Genomic DNA, 18802 nt, shown 5'->3' on the forward strand with positions numbered 1-18802 from the left:
CCAGGGCATTGTTGCTTCCATACTAGGATCTGATGTAGCCAGTCAATATATTATCCACTGCATGTCTGTGGAAGTATAACACCTATAACAGGGTGACCAAAACTGTACACAAATCTCCAAGTGAGGCCTGACCAATGAGTTGTACAACTGCATCTTCATGTCCCATAAGACACAGGAGCAGAGTTAGGCTGTTGTGTTTGCTCAGGCACTCCACCATGGCTAATTTATGTCCCTGCCTTCTCCCTGTAATCTTTGACACCTTTACAAGGAAAGAGCCTATCACCTTCTGCTTTCAATGACTTCACCTCCACAGCCATTTAAGAGGGGCTCTTTAAATGTGAGGGCAATTGAAAAACTATAAATAGTATCTTTTCAAAACCTTTGGTTTAAGTGGCATTGATAAATAAACACTGTGGTGTAGTGTGATATGCTGTGCTGTGACTGGCTGGGTGAGGAAGGGACTCCCATGTGTTGGTCCAAGCTTGAGAGAAATGTTTGTACAGTCGCAGTCAAGGAAACCAGACATGCCAGAGATTGGTTTATTGAGTGGAACTCTTGTCAAATGCAAACAGTTACCACAGTGTTCCTTGGAGTTTAAATGAGTCAGCTGTTCCAATGGCTCAGTTCATGGATTTAAAACTGACCATAGTTTGAAAACTTCAGCTGAATGCTGAGCCGAATGTAGGAACCATATCGATCCAGACCTCCATTATATCCTTGATCTAAACATGGATCAAAGAGGACTCCAGAGGCAAGACAAGTCGATGGCTTTGACATCAAAGGGCAAAGGGAAAATTCAGATGTCTCAAGAATTAAAACACTTCATTGTTTGGTCATATTCCCATAAAGGGCAATGATTATAATTGGTTATGAATGATCTCAGCTGTATGCCATTGTTCAGGAGTGCTCCAGGATCAGCTATCAGCTCCTTCATAAATCTTTCTTCCATTGCAAGTCAGCAGTGGGAATGATTGCCAACAATTCCTCTACACTTATTTCAGTTTGCCAATCTCCTGTTCAGCTGGCATTCAAGAAGATTTGAACAGCAATGGGGCAGGAGCTGATGTATGATATTGATGCCTTCCAGTTTACTGTGATTCCATTTTGAGCACTTACAGATCTGGGATTCCTGTCAGTTATTGAAACAGTGTTTTTCTAGAAGCCTTTGGAAAAAAAGTCCTTGAACTGCTTTCTCTTCCCTGGGTGTGCTGGCTGTGATAGAGTGGATGATGGAGCTGCGTGGTAGCATAGTAGTTCATGCATGGCTTTACCACAGTAGCTGTAAGATCAGGGCTCATTTCTGCTGCTGGCTGTAAGGAATTTGTACATTCTTTCCCTGACTGCATGGGTGTTTTGTAATAAAAGCTAATTGAAAGGGAAATGAGGGCACCAGGAAAAAAACCGTGTACATCCGGTTTTACTTTAAGCGACGTGCACGTGTATGACATGGTGGCTTGATAACGTGCTATTCATGTACTTCATAATATAACCATAATGAATTATTTAAGCAACAAAGAATGCTTAAGCTAACAATGCATTTACAGCATTACTCAAATATTACTGATATATTAAATATGCAACTGTGGGCCTTCCTCCAGGTGCTCTGGTTTCCTCCTACATTCCAAAGATATAGGCTTATGTGGGTATGCTATGTTAGCACTGGAAATGTGATACTTATGGGCTGCCCAGCACAATCCTGGCTAATTTGATTGAACACATCATGTATTTCACTGTCTGTTCCAATGTACATGTGACAAAGCTAATTTTTAATGAAGGATTAGCAATATTTCTAAGGCAGGAAGGTATGTGACCGGTTCGGGAACCTGCAAATGGTAGCATTTCCATTCTCCTATTTTGCAAAAGACTCACAGTGCAGCCATGATGCACCACACTGGAGTGAAGTGAGTGCTTTTCTACCCAGCTTTACTGAGAAGGGGTTTCCCAAAAAGAAGAATGATTTACAGTTAACAGGCACTCGCGTTGACCTTGGTTATTGAGGAGTAATGCTATGTAACAGAGTCAAGGTCGGTAGATTGGTGGCATAAGCCTCTTCTCCTTGGCCCCAGTGAAGAACACAGTAATGCCCTGCCACGCTGTTTCTGAAAATTTCAAAGTACATTATTATCAAAGTACATACATGTACTTTACGTGTGGCCTTGAGATTCATCTTCTAGTTAGGGTTAAACGGGGTTGTGGGGTTGCTGGGATGGCAGGGCTGGAAGTGCTTACTCTGCGGTATTGCTGAATAAATAAATAAATATACAACACTGAAATTCGTTTTCTTACTGGCATTCTCAGTAAATAGAAAGAAATACAGAATCAATGAAGAATTGCACACAGAGACAACAAACTACCTGCAAAATACAACAGTGTGCAAATACAAAAAAAGAAAAATAATAATAAATAAATAAGCAATTAACATCAAGAGCGTGAGTCGTAGAGCCCTCAGATGTGGGAAAATGGTATGATCTTTCCAGGATAAGATCAGTGTGCTATAAATAATTGGTTGCAATGCCCCTGTTCATTATGGGGTAAAAATCTCGAGTGAGAAACAAGCTGATAATTGTCAACTACAGCTTCTCGTGTACTTCCCCTTTGCCATAGGATTTATTAAATGCAAAATCACCAAATACATCGTACAAAACGCAGGCTATAACTTGCCAGCTTCTTTCAAATGAAACTTGTCTAACCAGTAGCTCAGGAAATGAATCTGACAGAAGTAAACCCCTGGTCAAACATAAACAAGAAGCTGCAAAGGGACAACTGGTTTTCCCGAGTCAGCAGGTATAAACCAGGTGGTTTCCCAGTACCAGGTGTGTACACCAGAACTAAGTTACCATAGGGCGTGAGAATTCAGTGAGCGAGGAATTGGAGTGGAGCGAGGGAAGGCTGCATTGTAGACTTGGCATGAAATGGCAGGAGACATTTCAAAAGGTCAATGCAGTGCCTCTCCGCTGAGTCCGGACATGACATCGGGATTCAAACGGTGAGATGCCTGAAGGGAGCTGCTGAATGTCAGATGGGTATTAACCGTTTATATTACTTCTGGAGTTCATTAGTTTAAGACCATAAGACATAGGAGCAGAATTGGGCCATTTGTTGCATTGAGTCGGCAGCACTGTTCCATCGTGCCTGATTTATTATACTTCTCAACTCCATTCTCCTGCCTCCTCCACTTAATCTTTGATGCCCTGACTAATCAGCAACCTGTCAACCTCTGCTTTAAATATATTCAAAGAATTGGCCTCCGCAGCCATTCGCAGGAGAGGGGCTCTTTCAATGTGAGGGTAATTCAACTTTCACGTACAATATACCCACTGACGTGGCCTTACGTGCAAGGATTTGTTTTATAGTAAATAATGCTTGGAGTGAAATAAACACCCTGCTGTATTTAGTATTGAAATAAGGTTTGAGACTAAAGAGTTTGAGTCTAAAGATTTCATGGCCGGGGTGCGGCGGCTTAGGTCTGGGAAATGTTTCTGTATAATGTGGGTAGTTACAGACATACCCACTATCTCTGGTGGCCATGTGCAGCGAGTAGATCCTGCTCACCTAAGCACATCTTGGAGCCAGAGCTGTGGATGGATTCAGTAGGTTATCTCTGATGCTGGATAACATGGGCGTGTCCGATAGGCGGGATGGAATGGGGTTACTGCCAGATAAGTAGTTCAGAAGTCTCCAGTAACGGTGCCCCCTCCCTGGCAGATACTGTCCTGGAAACTGTTGGGGAAGGTGGCCTCTCGGGAATGTGGCAGAGTGGAAGGTTATGATTCAACTGGTGGCTCTGTGGCACAAGAGGGGCAGAAGATAGAATATAGGACATGAAACAGTATGGGCCCGTTGTGCGGACCTTTTAACCTACTCTCAGATCAATCTAATTCTCCCTCCCACATAGACCTCCTCTTTTCCATCATCCTTGTGCTTATCTAAGGGTTTCATAAATGTCCCTAATGTATCTGCCTCTACCACCTGGTAAGGCATTCCACGCACCCACCACTATCTGTTTTTTTAAAAAAAATCCTCTGATATCCCCCTATTCTTCCCTCCAGTCACCTTAACATGATGTCCCCTTGTATTAGCCATTTCCACCCTGGGAAGAAGTGTTTGGCTGTCAACCCAATCTGTCCTCTTAACTTGTACACCTCTATCACATCATGTTTCATCACTGCAGAGGGAGGTACAGAGGCCCAGGTTCTGTAGCTTATCGATCAGGACTGTGTGAATGATGGTGTTAAATGCTGACCTATAATCAACAAAGAGCATCCTGACACAGGTGCTTGTATTGTCCAGGTGATCTAAGGCCGTGTGAGGAGCCAGTGAGACTGTGTCTGGTGTAGACCTATGTGGCGATAGGTAAATCGCAGTGGGTCCAGGTCCTTTCTGAGGCAGGGGTTCAGCCTCTCAAAGCGTTTCATCACTGTGGACGTGAATGCGACTGGATGATAGTCATTAAGGCAGCTCACACTACTCTTAGGCACTGGCGTAATTGTTGCCTTTTTGAAGCCGGTGGGAACTTCTGACCATAGCAGAGAGGTGGTTGAAAATTTCCTTGAATACTCCCACCAGTTGGTCGGTACAAGTTTTCAGAGCCTTACCTGATACTCGATCGGGGCCTGCTGCCTTGCGAGGTTCACCCTCCTGAAAGAGAGCCTGACATCAGCCTCTGAGAAGAGATCACCGGATCACCCAGTGCAGCAGGGATCTTCACAGCTGTAGTTATATTCTCCCTTTCAAAACGGGCATAGCAGGCATTCAGCTCATCTGGTAGTGAAGCATCGCTGCCATTCATGCTATTGGGGTTCAGTTTGTTAGAATTAATGTCCTGCAAACCCTGCCGCAGTTGATGTGCATCTGATGTCACCTCCAACCTCGCTCAGAATTGTCTCTTTGCTCTTGAAATAGTCCTTCACAAGTCATACCTGGTTTTCCTGTACAGACCCGGGTCGGCAGACTTAAATGCCACAGATCTTGCCCTCAGCAGACAGCGAAGCTCCTGGTTCATCCACGGCTTTTAGGTTGGGAATATACAGCATTTTTGTAGATACACACTCATCCACACAGGTTTTAGTGAAAAAGTTGAAGGATGGAAAAGTTTCTTTCTCTGTCCAGAATGGCTAATCCCTTACGTTAAAATAAAAATAACTATTTGTCAAATGTACAGTGAAATGCATTGTTTGTCTCAATGACCAACACGATCCGAGCATTTACTGGGGGCAGGCTGCAAGTGTCACAATGCTTCTGGCTCCAGCATAGCATGCTCACAGCTCACTAACCCCCAACCCATATGTCTTTGAAAACCAGAGCACCCGGAGGAAACACGTGGGCATGATGAGAACGTACAAATTCCTTTTAGACAGTAGTGGAAATTGATTGCTAGCGTTGTAAAGCGTTATGCTGGCCACTACGCTACCGTGCCACTGTGGTAAGACTGAATCATGGCTCTGGACACCGTTTAGCAGAAATATCAACTCTTATAGAGGTGTATTGATCTTATAAAGGTCTATGAAATAATGAGGGGCATAGATAGGGTGAATGCACACAATCATTTTCCCAGGATAGGGGAATCAAGAATGAGAGAATATAGATTAAGATAAGAGGGCAGTGATTTAATAGGAGCCTGAGGCACAACCTTTTCCACTCCGAGGGTGGTCAGTCTTTCCAGTGAGTGACTAGGGGAAGTGATTGAGGGGTACATTAGTAACATTTAAGATGGACTTGAGCAGGTACATGTTGGTCAGCATGGACTAGTTAGGCCAAATGACCAGTTTCTGTGCTGTATGATTCTGTGAGTCCACTGTTACCCTGTCAAGCTACTAAAAAAAAAAGCTGCATATTTTTCATTTTTCTAAATTCAAGAGAATGTAGACCAGTCTGGTTAATCCCTTGCTGTAAGACAAACCTGTCACGCCAGGAATCCATCTGGTGAACCTTCACTGCACACTCTCTGTTTCAAGTGTTATCCTTCTTTGGGTGGGAAAGCCTGGCCACTACCCAATATTCCAACTGTGGTTTTGACAGGATCGTACGTAATTCAAACAAGATGCCATTATTCTTTGCTCAAATCCTCTTGCATTAACAACCAACTTAATTCATTTGCCTTCTGAATTGCTTACTCTAACTACTTGTGAGCTGCCTGTAAGAACTCGTACATCTTTCTGAAGTTCAAAACTTCTTAAAATAATGAAATAACTATGGCCTTTTATTCCCTTGCCAAGTGGGTAATCTTACCATTTTCCATATTGTATTTCATCTGTGCTGTGCTTGTACTTTCCCTTGCCCTGTTTCCTCTTCCTCCTTTCCCTCTTCAGCCTCCCTGAAGTGCCATCCAAAAGCCCTGGATATGTTGTGCCTGAGTCACTCTTCCAGCGTGGGTAGGCTCACAGCACAGATCCCTGCAGCATCCTACTAGTCACACCCTGCTAACCCACAATTGATAGGTTTATTCTCTGTTTGTAAACCAGTCCACACCACTGTCCCATTATCGAGTATTGCACATTTTTAAAGGCCTTTTGAAAACCCAAATAGTTCACTTCTAGTTGCGACCTTAAAACCAGATTTACCATTCATAATGTAAGTTTATTTATATAAACTTGAAAAATTTGTTTGCAGCAGCCTCACAGGCAAATAGCATTATATAAGCAACATTCTCAAGAAAACCATAAATTAAACGTATATAATACACAGACTTTCAAAGTCACGGTCATCCACTGCAGTCAAGTTGTGATGACTACTCATACCACTGGACTCGGACTGCCAGGGTCAGAGAGTGGACCTTCCCCAGTGCAACGGCTTTTCCGCTTTAAAAACTCCCCCTCACAGGACAGACAACCAACCTACCATACACAATGCTTACAAGAAAGAAAACAATTGGAGAGTGACACTTTGCAAGCAGCTAGTGGCAACTTTATTTTCATAAAAATCCATGTTGACTGTGTCTAATTCTTTTAATTTTTGTAAGTGCCCTATTGCTGCTTAATGGAATCCAGCAATTTCCCATTTTAACAGTCGACCACATTGCACATCAAGACCCTTCCCCTTCCTCATGAATGGTTTGTCTAACTCCTATCTTGGAGGAGGCTATGTAGCATCCATGCCAGGACCACCAGACTCAAAAAGTTACTTTCCCCTCTAACCGACCCCTCCACTACCCCAACCGCCACTACTTTATCGTTTCCTATTAGTCATCTTCAATAGGTTTCAATAGGTACATTTAATGTCAGAGAATTGTATACAATATGCCTCCTGAAATTCTTTTTCTTTGCAAACATCTGCAAAAACAGAGGAGTACCCCAAAGAATGAATGACAGTTAAATGTTAGAACCCCAAAGCCTCCCACCCCTGATCCTCCTCCCTCCCACAAGCAGCAGCAAGGCAATGGACCTCCCCTCCACCCTCACCAACTAAAGAGCATCGGCACCCCCCACTGAGCACTCAAGCGTGCAGCAAAGCATCAGTAAAGATACAGACTTGCAGTACCCCAAAGACTACTCATTCACCCAGTAATTCGACATACCACAGGCTCGCTCTCTCTCTAATAAGGGAAAAAGAGGTGTCCCTGTTCCACAGCAAGAGGAGAGACATGAGATAAACAACTCGCTGATTTATGATATTAAAAGTCTGTTGGGTTGCTTTTTCCAAGCTCTGTGCCCAGAGAGTTGGCCCAGAAAGGCTCAGGTCTTTGGGAACACATTCCATGGCAACTAACCTACTATTCACAAAACTCCGTGTTCTCCCGCCAAGCCTCAGTCAGGGGCACCGGCCTAGAGTCATCCCGTCTCCAGAACCACCAAAATCCAGCACCCTGAAGGCATGCTAGTTTTCCTGGGCGCATCTTTGGGATATCAAAAAGTGGCCGGTCGTGAGGCCCTGAGAGCGGGTCCCATTCCTGCAGAGAACCAGTCAGAGTGTAACTCCAGGTCAGGGTCTTCAAAAGAACCTTGAAAAGGGAAAAATGAGATATCTTAAGCAGGGACACTCCTGTGCCTGGCGTCACCTTATGGATATACAATAGATGTATACTGTAGAAGCTATCTTATGTATTTATATTTATCATTTTTTTTATTTTTGTTCTTTTTTATGCTGCTTTGGATCCAGAGTAACAATTATTTTGCTCCCCTTTATACTTGCGTACAGGAAATGACATTAAACAATGCTGAATGTTTATGATGGGAGCGGATTTACTGCTCTTGGACACATTACTTATACATTAACTATATTTAAAGCAGCCAATGAATCTAAGATTTGAACTCTGTTATTTCAGTTCAATGATATAACCACCCTACTGCTGTTTCCATTACATTAAAATACCTGTATATCCCATCACGTTCCAGACTTCTCCCTTGTGGGATGTGGAAAGGCTTTGAAGAGTTTTGGGAAATGCACCCACTTGTAGCCCCAGTGTTGCATGCCTAGTCCAGTTTAGTTTATGGTCGGTTGTGACTCCCAGGAGGGCCAGTGCTATGGGCTAAATGCCTTTAAGTGTCACGGCTAGGTGATTGAACTTGTTATTAGACAGTTCATGCCTGACTGTTCCCTAGGACATCTGCTGACTATGGACAAATAAACTCCTTTATTGTCTTAAAAACTTTTGAACAGATTTTAAAATATCACTGATCATCTCTGTTCCTGACTTTATGGGGGAGGCCGGAGATTGTAGACTGGCTAAGCACACTATTCCACGGAGCTACATGCACAAAATTTTGGGGAAACTCAGCAAGTCAGGCAGCATCTATGGAGAGGAATGAGCAGTCAATTTTCAGGGCGAGGCATTAACTGTTTATTACCCTGCATAGATGCTCCCTGACTTGCTCCAGCATTTTATGTGTGTTGCTCAAGATTTCCAGCATCTGCAGAATTTTGTGTGTCCACACTGTCCAGTGGAACGCTACAGCAACATCCCCGGCAGATGTTTGGCTTCCAGCACGCAGAACCTACCTCCTCTGCCTTGTGCTGAGCTTATCCTCAAGTCTGACATGACTTAGTTTATCGTGAGGCCCTTTGGTGGTTGGAGTCGACCATGGATGTTACGTCCCAGCTGTCATGCGCAAGCCAGGGTGGTATGATATGGGGGGCAAGCTGTGACCCATGCAGCAGGCTTCCCCTCTCCTCACAGCTGATGAATCCAGAGGAACAGTAGAGACTGAAATGGTTTGACTCGTCACAGGAGTTGCCAGTCAGCATTGAACTCAATATAGGACTGCCTTAGGGACTCCAGCTCCGGAATATTTCTCGCGGTTTACTCCTGAAACCTTCCCCATGAGTGGATATGGCCACACGGCAGCGGAGGTTTGAGATCAGAGTTTTCCTTCTTCTAGATGAGCTGCCAACCATAGCCGACCAGACCCATCTGCCTGAAGTGACTGGCAAGAAGGTGCCAGTAGCCTGCCTTTGCCCCTTCTCCTGTAAGTAGAAACGACTCCACCGGGTTTAGTAACTAAGCCACACTTGAAGGCTGAGAGCTAGACTTGGTTGTCAGAAGCTAATTGGAACGTACGCCACTGGGAGTATTTAACAGGCGGTGGGAGCTTATTGCCACTACCTGCCAACCCCCCTCTCCCCTGGCTGTGACAACCTTATGGAACCATTGTTTCATCTTAGTCCTGGCAAAGCCAAACCGCACTGTGTAAAGTCCCAGCAAAGCTGGGCCGCACTGTGTAAAGTCCTGGCAAACCCAAACCGCACTGTGTAAAGTCCTGGCAAAGCCAAACTGCACTGTGTAAAGTCCTGGCAAACCCAAACTGCACTGTGTAAAGTCCTGGCAAAGCCGGACCGCACTGTGTAAAGTCCTGGCAAAGCCGGACCGCACTGTGTAAAGTCCTGGCAAAGCCGGACCGCACTGTGTAAAGTCCTGGCAAACCCAAACCGCACTGTGTAAAGTCCTGGCAAACCCAAACCGCACTGTGTAAAGTCCTGGCAAAGCCGGACCGCACTGTGTAAAGTCCTGGCAAACCCAAACTGCACTGTGTAAAGTCCTGGCAAACCCAAACTGCACTGTGTAAAGTCCTGGCAAACCCAAACCGCACTGTGTAAAGTCCTGGCAAAGCCGGACCGCACTGTGTAAGGTCCTGGCAAAGCCGGACCGCACTGTGTAAAGTCCTGGCAAACCCAAACTGCACTGTGTAAAGTCCTGGCAAAGCCGGACCGCACTGTGTAAAGTCCTGGCAAACCCAAACTGCACTGTGTAAAGTCCTGGCAAAGCCGGACCGCACTGTGTAAAGTCCTGGCAAAGCCGGACCGCACTGTGTAAAGTCCTGGCAAACCCAAACTGCACTGTGTAAAGTCCTGGCAAACCCAAACTGCACGTGTAAAGTCCCGGCAAAGCTGGGCCGCACTGTGTAAAGTCCTGGCAAACCCAAACTGCACTGTGTAAAGTCCTGGCAAAGCCGGACCGCACTGTGTAAAGTCCTGGCAAACCCAAACTGCACTGTGTAAAGTCCTGGCAAAGCCGGACCGCACTGTGTAAAGTCCTGGCAAACCCAAACTGCACTGTGTAAAGTCCTGGCAAACCCAAACTTCACTGTGTAAAGTCCTGGCAAACCCAAACTGCACGTGTAAAGTCCCGGCAAAGCTGGGCCGCACTGTGTAAAGTCCTGGCAAACCCAAACTGCACTGTGTAAAGTCCTGGCAAACCCAAACTTCACTGTGTAAAGTCCTGGCAAACCCAAACTGCACTGTGTAAAGTCCTGGCAAAGCTGGACCACATTTGGACGGCATCCAAAGGGACACAATCGAGCAATGAAAAGCGGCACTCAAACAGGATTGGTGAATTGCTGGGAGTTGCAGAAGCCCACGTGCATCCTCAGCTCTGCATTTCCATCTTGGATTTTCTCTGGGAATTTTGTGCCTAGCTTTACAACTATGGAGAATAAGAATGTGTATGGAGTGTCCTCTCCATTGCTTACTGATCTGGTTGGGGCAGATCAACAGAATGTTTAGTACACTCAGCAGGTAAATTATATCTTCCAGTTATGCCATCCTTAGTGAAAGGAGAAACATCACACAGTAATTTCCTCAGAGGTCAAGGAAACTGCCTTGAAAGTGGATCAGTAATGTTACTCTATGAAAAAGCTTATGACAGATTTCTTTTGCTACTTAATCTCTTTTCTTATGGTATTTCCTGTTGCCAGGACCCATCAGCATAACGTCTCGATAAGCTCCGCCATTTCTCTCCTTAGCACCGAAGAGCACTTTGAAGATTATGGAGAGAGCAACGAGAATGACTTTGCATCTAGCAGTTTATGTCAGGACAGAGGCTTCGGCATCAATGGCCACTTAAATCGCTCAGCACTGCTTTGTCCCAGGTAAGGTCTTTGCTGGTGAAGGTTGCTTATTGATTGGAAAGTGGCTCTAGTGCAGGGGTTCCCAGCCTGGGGTCCAAGGGCCCCCTTACTTAATGGTATTGTGTCCATGGCGTAAAGAAGGATGGGAATCCCTGCTCCAGTAGTGCTTGTGAGCAGACCACGAGCAGTCTTGCTCTTGGCTGAGTGTTGGTTGTCAGGTTTGAGAATGGGATCTGTGTGAATGACATTGGCCTTTGAATGGTTCTATCACAGACTTCGTGAAAAGTAGATTCATTTCTTTGTCACTAAGAAGGGAAGTATATAAGTGATCAGGGAACTTTGGGTTAAGAAGTTTAGTAAATGACTGTCTTGTGTGACTGCTCATCTCAGATGTATGTTTCTTCTGCAAGCCTTTGCTGTGTAAAAATCTGTATCCCAGTCACTTTTGCAATGTATCTCCCTGTAATCAGTAGTTTCTCTCATCTCCCAAATACCCCTCTGATTTTCCAGTGATCATTTCACCTCAACTTTGCAAAGTATCATTGGGGAAGAAATGCTCGAATTTTACTGCACCCAGTGTCATAAACAAATCAATCGTCTGGAAGATCTCTCTGCTCGCATCAGCAGTCTGGAAATGAATAGGTAACTGCATGCTTCTGCCTTGTTTTTGATCAGCATTTCTCCTTGTTTACGGGTTGATCCGTGTCCTGTTGTTTTAGACATAGAGGTTGTACCTCTTATGGAATTTGAAGTTTCCTGCTTGCGTTCATTTGAGGAAAGTCATTGCACTAGGTATCTGTTCTAATAAAACCTTAAAGCACTAGAGCGGAATTAGGCTACCTGGCCCATTTAGACTGCTCCACCATTCCATCATAGTTGATTATTATCTCTCTCAACCCCATTCTCCTGTCTTGTCACTGAACCTTTGACGCCCTGGTGAGACAAGAACCAATCAACCTTTGCTTTAAATATACCTGTGACTTGGCCGTCAGGGGTCAATTGTGTTGGGAAATGACAAGTCTGTGGAAGTTAACAGGTGAGTGTTAACTGTAACTGAAAATTAAATCGGTTTATGATTGTCACAGCCACTGAGGCAGAGTGAAAAACTTGGCTTGCACACAGATCAACTCGTTACAAAGTGCATTAAGGTCGAACAAGATAAAACAATAACAAAATGCAGAATAAAGTGTTAAAGTTACGGGGAAGGTGCAGTGCAGGTAGACAGCAAGGTGCAAGGTCACAAAAGGGGATTGTGAGGTCAAGGATCCATCTTGCCATCGTAGAGGACCATGAAGAGTTGAGAGGCTCGCTTCTGAAAATTCATGACGATTAGTAATTGCCAGGAATGTTGTGTTTCCTTGATGAGAGAGTGTGGTGTGACAACTGGTAGTGAGCTAGGGACCATCGAACATACACAGGAACAGGCCCTTCGGCCTACAATGCTGTGCTAATCTTATTAAATTAGTAATCAAATAGACAACTAAACTACTCCTTTCTGCCTACACAATATCCATATCGTTTCACTTCCCTCACATTCTTGTGCCTATCCAAGCGTCTCTTAAAAGTCCCTAATGTATCTACCTCTACCACCAGCCCAGGCAGTGTATTCTAAGCACTCACCACGCTGTGTTTAAAAAAAAAACTTGCCCCTCACATCTCCTTTCACCTTAAACACATGCCCTCTGGTAACAGACATTTCAACCCTGTCTATGCCTCTCATAATTCGTAAACCTCTGTGATATCTCCCCTCAGCTTCAATACTTCAGAGAAAATAACTGAAGTTTGTCCAACCTCCCGTTATAGCACATATCCTCTAATCCAAGCAGCATCCTGGTAAACATCTTCTGCACCCTCTCCAAAGCCTTGAGACCCTGCCTCTAATGGGGCAGCAGAACTGTGTATAATACTCGAGACACGAGCAAATCCAGCGCAAACAAGGAAACTGTATTTAGTGAAGTGGTTTGGTTGTCAGCCAGTGATTTGTTTTCTAGAGTGCATTCTTGTTTAAGTGGTCATCCACGTAATGCATAAATGTAAGGGTTTCTGCCTCCCCGCTTAGAGGCAGCAAGTTCCAGACCCACCCAGTGAATATAACAACAAGCTTTTCACTCTCCATCAAATGTACAAATCAGTTTAATCTGGCTCTGCTCTGCTAGATTAATCCTTGCTATTTACTTTGGCTAGATTTCTCATAGTTATGTACAGGATTTAAATTAACCCCTTGGTATACATTGTTTGCAGGATCTTTCCGTTTGCCAAAAGTCGATTAATCAGCCAAGCACAAGTTGATCAGTTGAAATCTGAAATGCTGGAAATGGCCAGAAGGCCGGGCAGCTTCTGTGTGTAAAGAGAAACTGTTACTGTTTCAGATCAGGTCAAAAAACCTGATCATTTCTGATTCAGTAGCACAGATTATCTCCTCACATACGCTCTCTTGTCTCCTGAGTGTTTCCAGCATTTTCACTGTGCCAGCACAGACGGCATGAAATTCTGTCATAGGTTTTGCTGTATTGTATCTCATCCTGTGTCTCCTGTTACATGAAACAGTGTGAGATTACAGCACCACAGGACAGGCTCTTCAGCAAACATTTTAAACCACTCCAAGATGAATCTAGAACTTCACTACATCAGTCCCTCTCCGCATCGGTCAGTGTGATCCCCCTCCCCGTCGGCCGGTGCGATTCCCCCCCCCCCGGCATCGGCCAGTGCAATCCCCCCACCCCCCGCATCGGCCGGTGTGATCCCCGACCCCCACATCGGCCAGTGCGATCCCCCTCCCCGTCAGCCGGTGCGATTCCCCCCCCTGCATCGGCCAGTGCAATCCCCCCACCCCCCGCATCGGCTGGTGCGATCCCCCTCCCCGTCGGCCGGTGCGATCCCCCCCCCCCGCATCGGCCGGTGCGATTCCCCCCCCCCCCACATCGGTCAGTGTGATCCCCCTCCCCATCGGCCGGTGCGATTCCCCCCCTGCATCGGCCGGTGCAACCCCCCCACCCCCCGCTTCGGCTGGTGCGATCCCCCTCCCCGTCGGCCGGTGCGACCCCCACCCCCCCCGCATTGGCCGGTGTGATCCCCCACCCCCACATCGGCCGGTGCGATCCCCCTCCCCCACCCCCACATTGGCCGATGCGATCCCCCCCCCACAACGGCCAGTGCGATCCCCCTCCCCGTTGGCCGGTGCGATCCCCCTCCCCCACCCCCACATCGGCCGATGCGATCTCCCCCCCCCCCCCCACACCGGCCAGTGCGATCTCCCCCCCCCCGCATCGGCCGGTGCGATCCCCCTCCCCCACCCCCACATCGGCCGGTGTGATCCCCCTCCCCCACCCCCACATCGGCCGGTGCGATCCCCCTCCCCCACCCCCACATCGGCCGGTGCGATCCCCCTCCCCCACCCCCACATCGGCCGGTGCGATCCCCCCCCCCCCACATTGGCCGGTGCGATCCTCCTCCCCGCCGGCCGGTGCGATCCCCCTCCCCGCCAGCCGGTGCGATCCCCCTCCCCGCCGGCCGGTGCGATCCCCCTCCCCGCCGGCCGGTGCGATCCCCCTCCCCGCCGGCCGGTGCGATCCCCCTCCCCGCCGGCCGGTGCGATCCCCCTCCCCGCCGGCCGGTGCGATCCCCCCCCCGCCGGCCGGTGCGATCCCCCCCCCCGCCGGCCGGTGCGATCCCCCTCCCCGTCGGCCGGTGCGATCCCCCTCCCCGTCGGCCGGTGCGATCCCCCCCCCGCCGGCCGGTGCGATCCCCCTCCCCGTCGGCCGGTGCGATCCCCCTCCCCGCCGGCCGGTGTGATCCCTCTCTACATCAGTCTTTACTCTTCAGCCTATCTTGAACAGGCACTTGTGCATATCAGTGGCCACTCAATAGAATGGTTGTGTTTAGGCAGGATGTGGAGGAGAAGTGAGGGGGGATCTGAATGAGGGAAGGCCATGGTGGAGGAGGTGTAAATTGTCAGGGTGTGCAAGGAAAGCTGTATTTGGGCAGAATATATTCAAATTATGAAGCCAATTGTAATTCTCTGAGTTACAGTTGAAATTCCAGTTCAATCGTACATGAATACCCATGAATATAGCCAAACAAAACCTCATTACTCCAGGGCCAAGGTACAAAACACGATACCAGCAGTCACACTCAGCACACAGCACATGCAAACTGTGCCCCCTCGTGCTAGCCATTTCAGCCCTGAGAAAAAGCCTCTGACTATCCACATGATCAATACCTCTCATCATCTTATACACCTCTGTCAGGTCACCTCTCATCTTCCTCCACTCCAAGTTCAAGTTCACTCAACCTATCCTCATTCAAGTCCAAGGCCAAGTTCACTCAACCTGTTCTCATAAGGCATGCTCCCCAACACAGGCAACATGCTTGTGAATCTCCTCTGCACTTTCTCTATAGTTTCTCACTATGTGATAGTGAGGTGACCAGAACTGAACACAGTACTCCAAGTGGGATGAATGCTTATTTTAGGCACTGTACAAGATATCAGTAAAATACAGTCACCCATGAGTATAGTCCAAGTCCTGGGGTCCAGGAATGTTGCAGTTGACTGTACAACATTATATTTCAGCCAGACTGTGGAAGCAATGCGTCCAAGCGTGCTGCCGTTTTACCGGAGGTGTGGCACATGAAGTAGTACAGTGATGTCTACACCAAACACAACTAAATCTCTTCTGCCTGCTTATGGTGTATCCTTGCACTCCTTACGTCATCTCTTCAGTGTCATCTCTTGTATCTGCTTTCAACAGCAGCACCACTGGCAGCCTCCCACTGTGTTTAAAATAAGAGTACTTGCCCTGCACATCTCCCTTCTTCCCCTCACTATAAATGTGTTTGAAGTTTTTGCCCTTTGGAGATGCACCACTTCCAGACCAATAAGTCACACCACCAGTTTAACCTTGGTCTAATCACAGGACAATTTGTATTCACCAGTTACCCTACTAACTAGTGCGGTGTGAAGAAACCAGAGCACCCGGAGGAAAGGCACGCAGCCACAGAGAGGATGTACCACCTCCTTACAGACTGTGTTGAAATGGACTCTGGACTCGGAGCTCCTGAGCTGTAATAGTGCTGCACTTACTGCTATGCTATTGCAGCTCCCACATAGATTCTGACTATGTGCTCCTTCTGTGCCTCTCAAATCTTAAACTCTGTCGTCTCCCCTCACCCCAGAGAGAATGATCCATGTGTTCAACCTCTCCTTTTAGCTCACCCTCTAATCCAGGCAGCATCCAACTGAACCTCTTCTGTATCCTTCCAGAGCCTCTACATGGTGGCCAGATTATATTGAGGTACATTGTTATCAGCGTGACGTCATGGCGGAAGGTGCCTTGCATCCCTTAATCTAATCAAATCTGCCCCCTGGTGGGGATGAGTCCGCAGTGCAGTTAACAGGGATATTTGGCCAGGCTGTGCAGTTAATTCTCCCATTCTCTGCAGTCTTAATGCATTTGGGAACTGGTGCTCGAGCTACGCTAGTGCGATGCTATGACACCTCCTTGTGTGGGAGTTCATAGTTCAATTCCGACATCCTTTGTAAGAAATTTTCTACGTTTTTTCCATGAGTGCCTAGGTTTCTTTTGGCTGCTAATATTTCCTCCCACAGTCCAAAGTCATACCGGTTAGTTGGTCATTGTAAATTGTCGTGTGATCAGGCCAAGGTTAAATCGGTGGGTTGCTGGGTGGCATGGCTAGGTGGACCGGGAGGGCCGGTTCCACGCTGTATCTCTGAATAAAATAAAGTGAAACTCGGGATCTGAGTGGTTGAATACTTAGCACCTGACTCTGACAGGTATTTCTGAATTTAAAACCAGCAGTTCAAGGGTGTGTATCCAGTTCCTGATGCACAGCCAGTAAGTCCAGTTCAGCCCCTTCCACACTCCCTTCGCTGATCAGAGAGAATACTCCCCACCAGTGCAGAACTACGTCTGCCTAATTAGCGTATGTGTCATGAGCACTGCATGGGCATTTGAGCACAAGGAAATACGAGCAAGAGAAGGCCATTTGGCCACACAAACGCACCCCTCCAGGGATTTGCCAGCCTCCGTGATAAGAAGTGTCCATAGTTTAAATGCCCAGCACCCTGTCCTGAATGAGTATCTCTAACTAGTGCCCTCAGCATCTTGTGTTTTAATAAGACTCTTGAAGCCCCGTATTGGTCATGAATATTGTGCCCCAGCTGTCACTACACAAGCCTGGCTAGTACAATACTGAGAGCAAACTGTTGCCCATGTGCCAGGATCCCCCACTCCACGCAGCTGAGAGACAGCAGGGGTTGATACAGTTTGGCATCAGCAGCATCACAGGAATTGCCAGTCAGTGTTGAACTCAACATGGGACTGCCTTAGGGACTCCAGCTCCAGATGTTTCCTCAGGGTTTACGCCCGAAGCCTTCCCCATGAGTGGATAAAGCCGCAAGGCAGTGAAGGTTTGAGATCAGGGTTTGCCTTCTCCAAGAAGAGCTGCCAAATCATGACTGATGAGCCTCATCTGCATTAAGCAATTGGCTTTAAGGCACCAGTAACCTGCCTTTGGCAACTTCACCTGTCAGTAGAAATGGTTCTGCCAGGCTTAGTAGTGAAGGCCAGGAACCGGACGGTTGTCTGAGGCTGTTTGAGATGCACACCATTAGGAGCATTTAATAGGTTGTGGGAGCTTATCCCCACTATCCCCCTCCCACCCACCCCGGCATACTACAACAACCTTAAGGAACCTTCAGTAAGATTCCCCCTCATTTTTCTCTATAAGCAATGAATTGTACATTTGGTAACTGGATGTGGGACTAATTCTAAAGGTTAACCGTGGATAGTCCTGTGGGTGCAGAAGTAACCATACAGTAACCAATGACTCATCAATAAGTCTCTCGCTTATCAGCTGAGGATTTCCTGATTCCAGGTTTTCCAGCAGATGGAGGCAGGGTCGAGGGGGGCCACGTGGTGTCTGAACCTGCTTAGCAGGCTGGGTGGTGGCTCGGAAACAGGTTAACATTGCAGAGGTTAAAGATTAGCTTTATTTGTCACATGTACATCAAAACATACAGTGACATGTGACCGACACTGTCTGAAGATGTGCTGGGGGCAGCCCAGAAGTGCTGTCGTGCTTCTGGCACTGGCATAACATGCCCGTATGTTTTTGGAATGTGGGAGGAAACCCACGCAGTCATGGGGAGAACATACAAACTCCTTACAGACAGCGGTTGAAATTAAACCCCGTTACGGTAACAGCTATGCTGGCAAATTAACACAATATCCTCAAGGCACGTGTAGTTAAACTGCAGCACTTCTCAGGGTAACACCCCATAAATGCACAGTTGTGCGCCAGGCTTGGGAGAGGCAAATGTCCATTGGGAAAACTGTCATGAACTACCCTCACCCAGCCCCTGTGATGAGGTGACACCACAGTCTGAACATTTCTCTGATTTTCAGAAATTGCTGTGTGTTTACTGTTTTGAGAATTTCATTTGGTCGTGGGTAATGGCTATGGTTAAGATGTCATTTGGGCCAGTTATCATATACTTAAACTGT

At 47.0% G+C, this 18802-nt stretch overlaps 1 protein-coding gene across 2 annotated transcripts in view; it reads left to right on the plus strand.

Annotated features, from left to right (window-relative positions):
* Nucleotides 1-18802, plus strand: part of rab11fip3 (RAB11 family interacting protein 3 (class II)) — a 173504-nt gene that overhangs the window by 121455 nt on the left and 33247 nt on the right. The window contains exons 5-6 of one of the 2 annotated variants that reach the window (XM_063059483.1): nucleotides 11127-11300; nucleotides 11790-11921. In XM_063059483.1, coding sequence (XP_062915553.1) covers nucleotides 11127-11300; nucleotides 11790-11921 — 306 coding nt within the window. The remainder of the gene's footprint in view (nucleotides 1-11126; nucleotides 11301-11789; nucleotides 11922-18802) is intronic. The other variant, XM_063059484.1, reaches the window with a different exon arrangement.

This window comes from Mobula hypostoma, chromosome 9 (genome assembly GCF_963921235.1).
Source record: "Mobula hypostoma chromosome 9, sMobHyp1.1, whole genome shotgun sequence".
NCBI classification, from domain to species: domain Eukaryota; kingdom Metazoa; phylum Chordata; class Chondrichthyes; order Myliobatiformes; family Myliobatidae; genus Mobula; species Mobula hypostoma.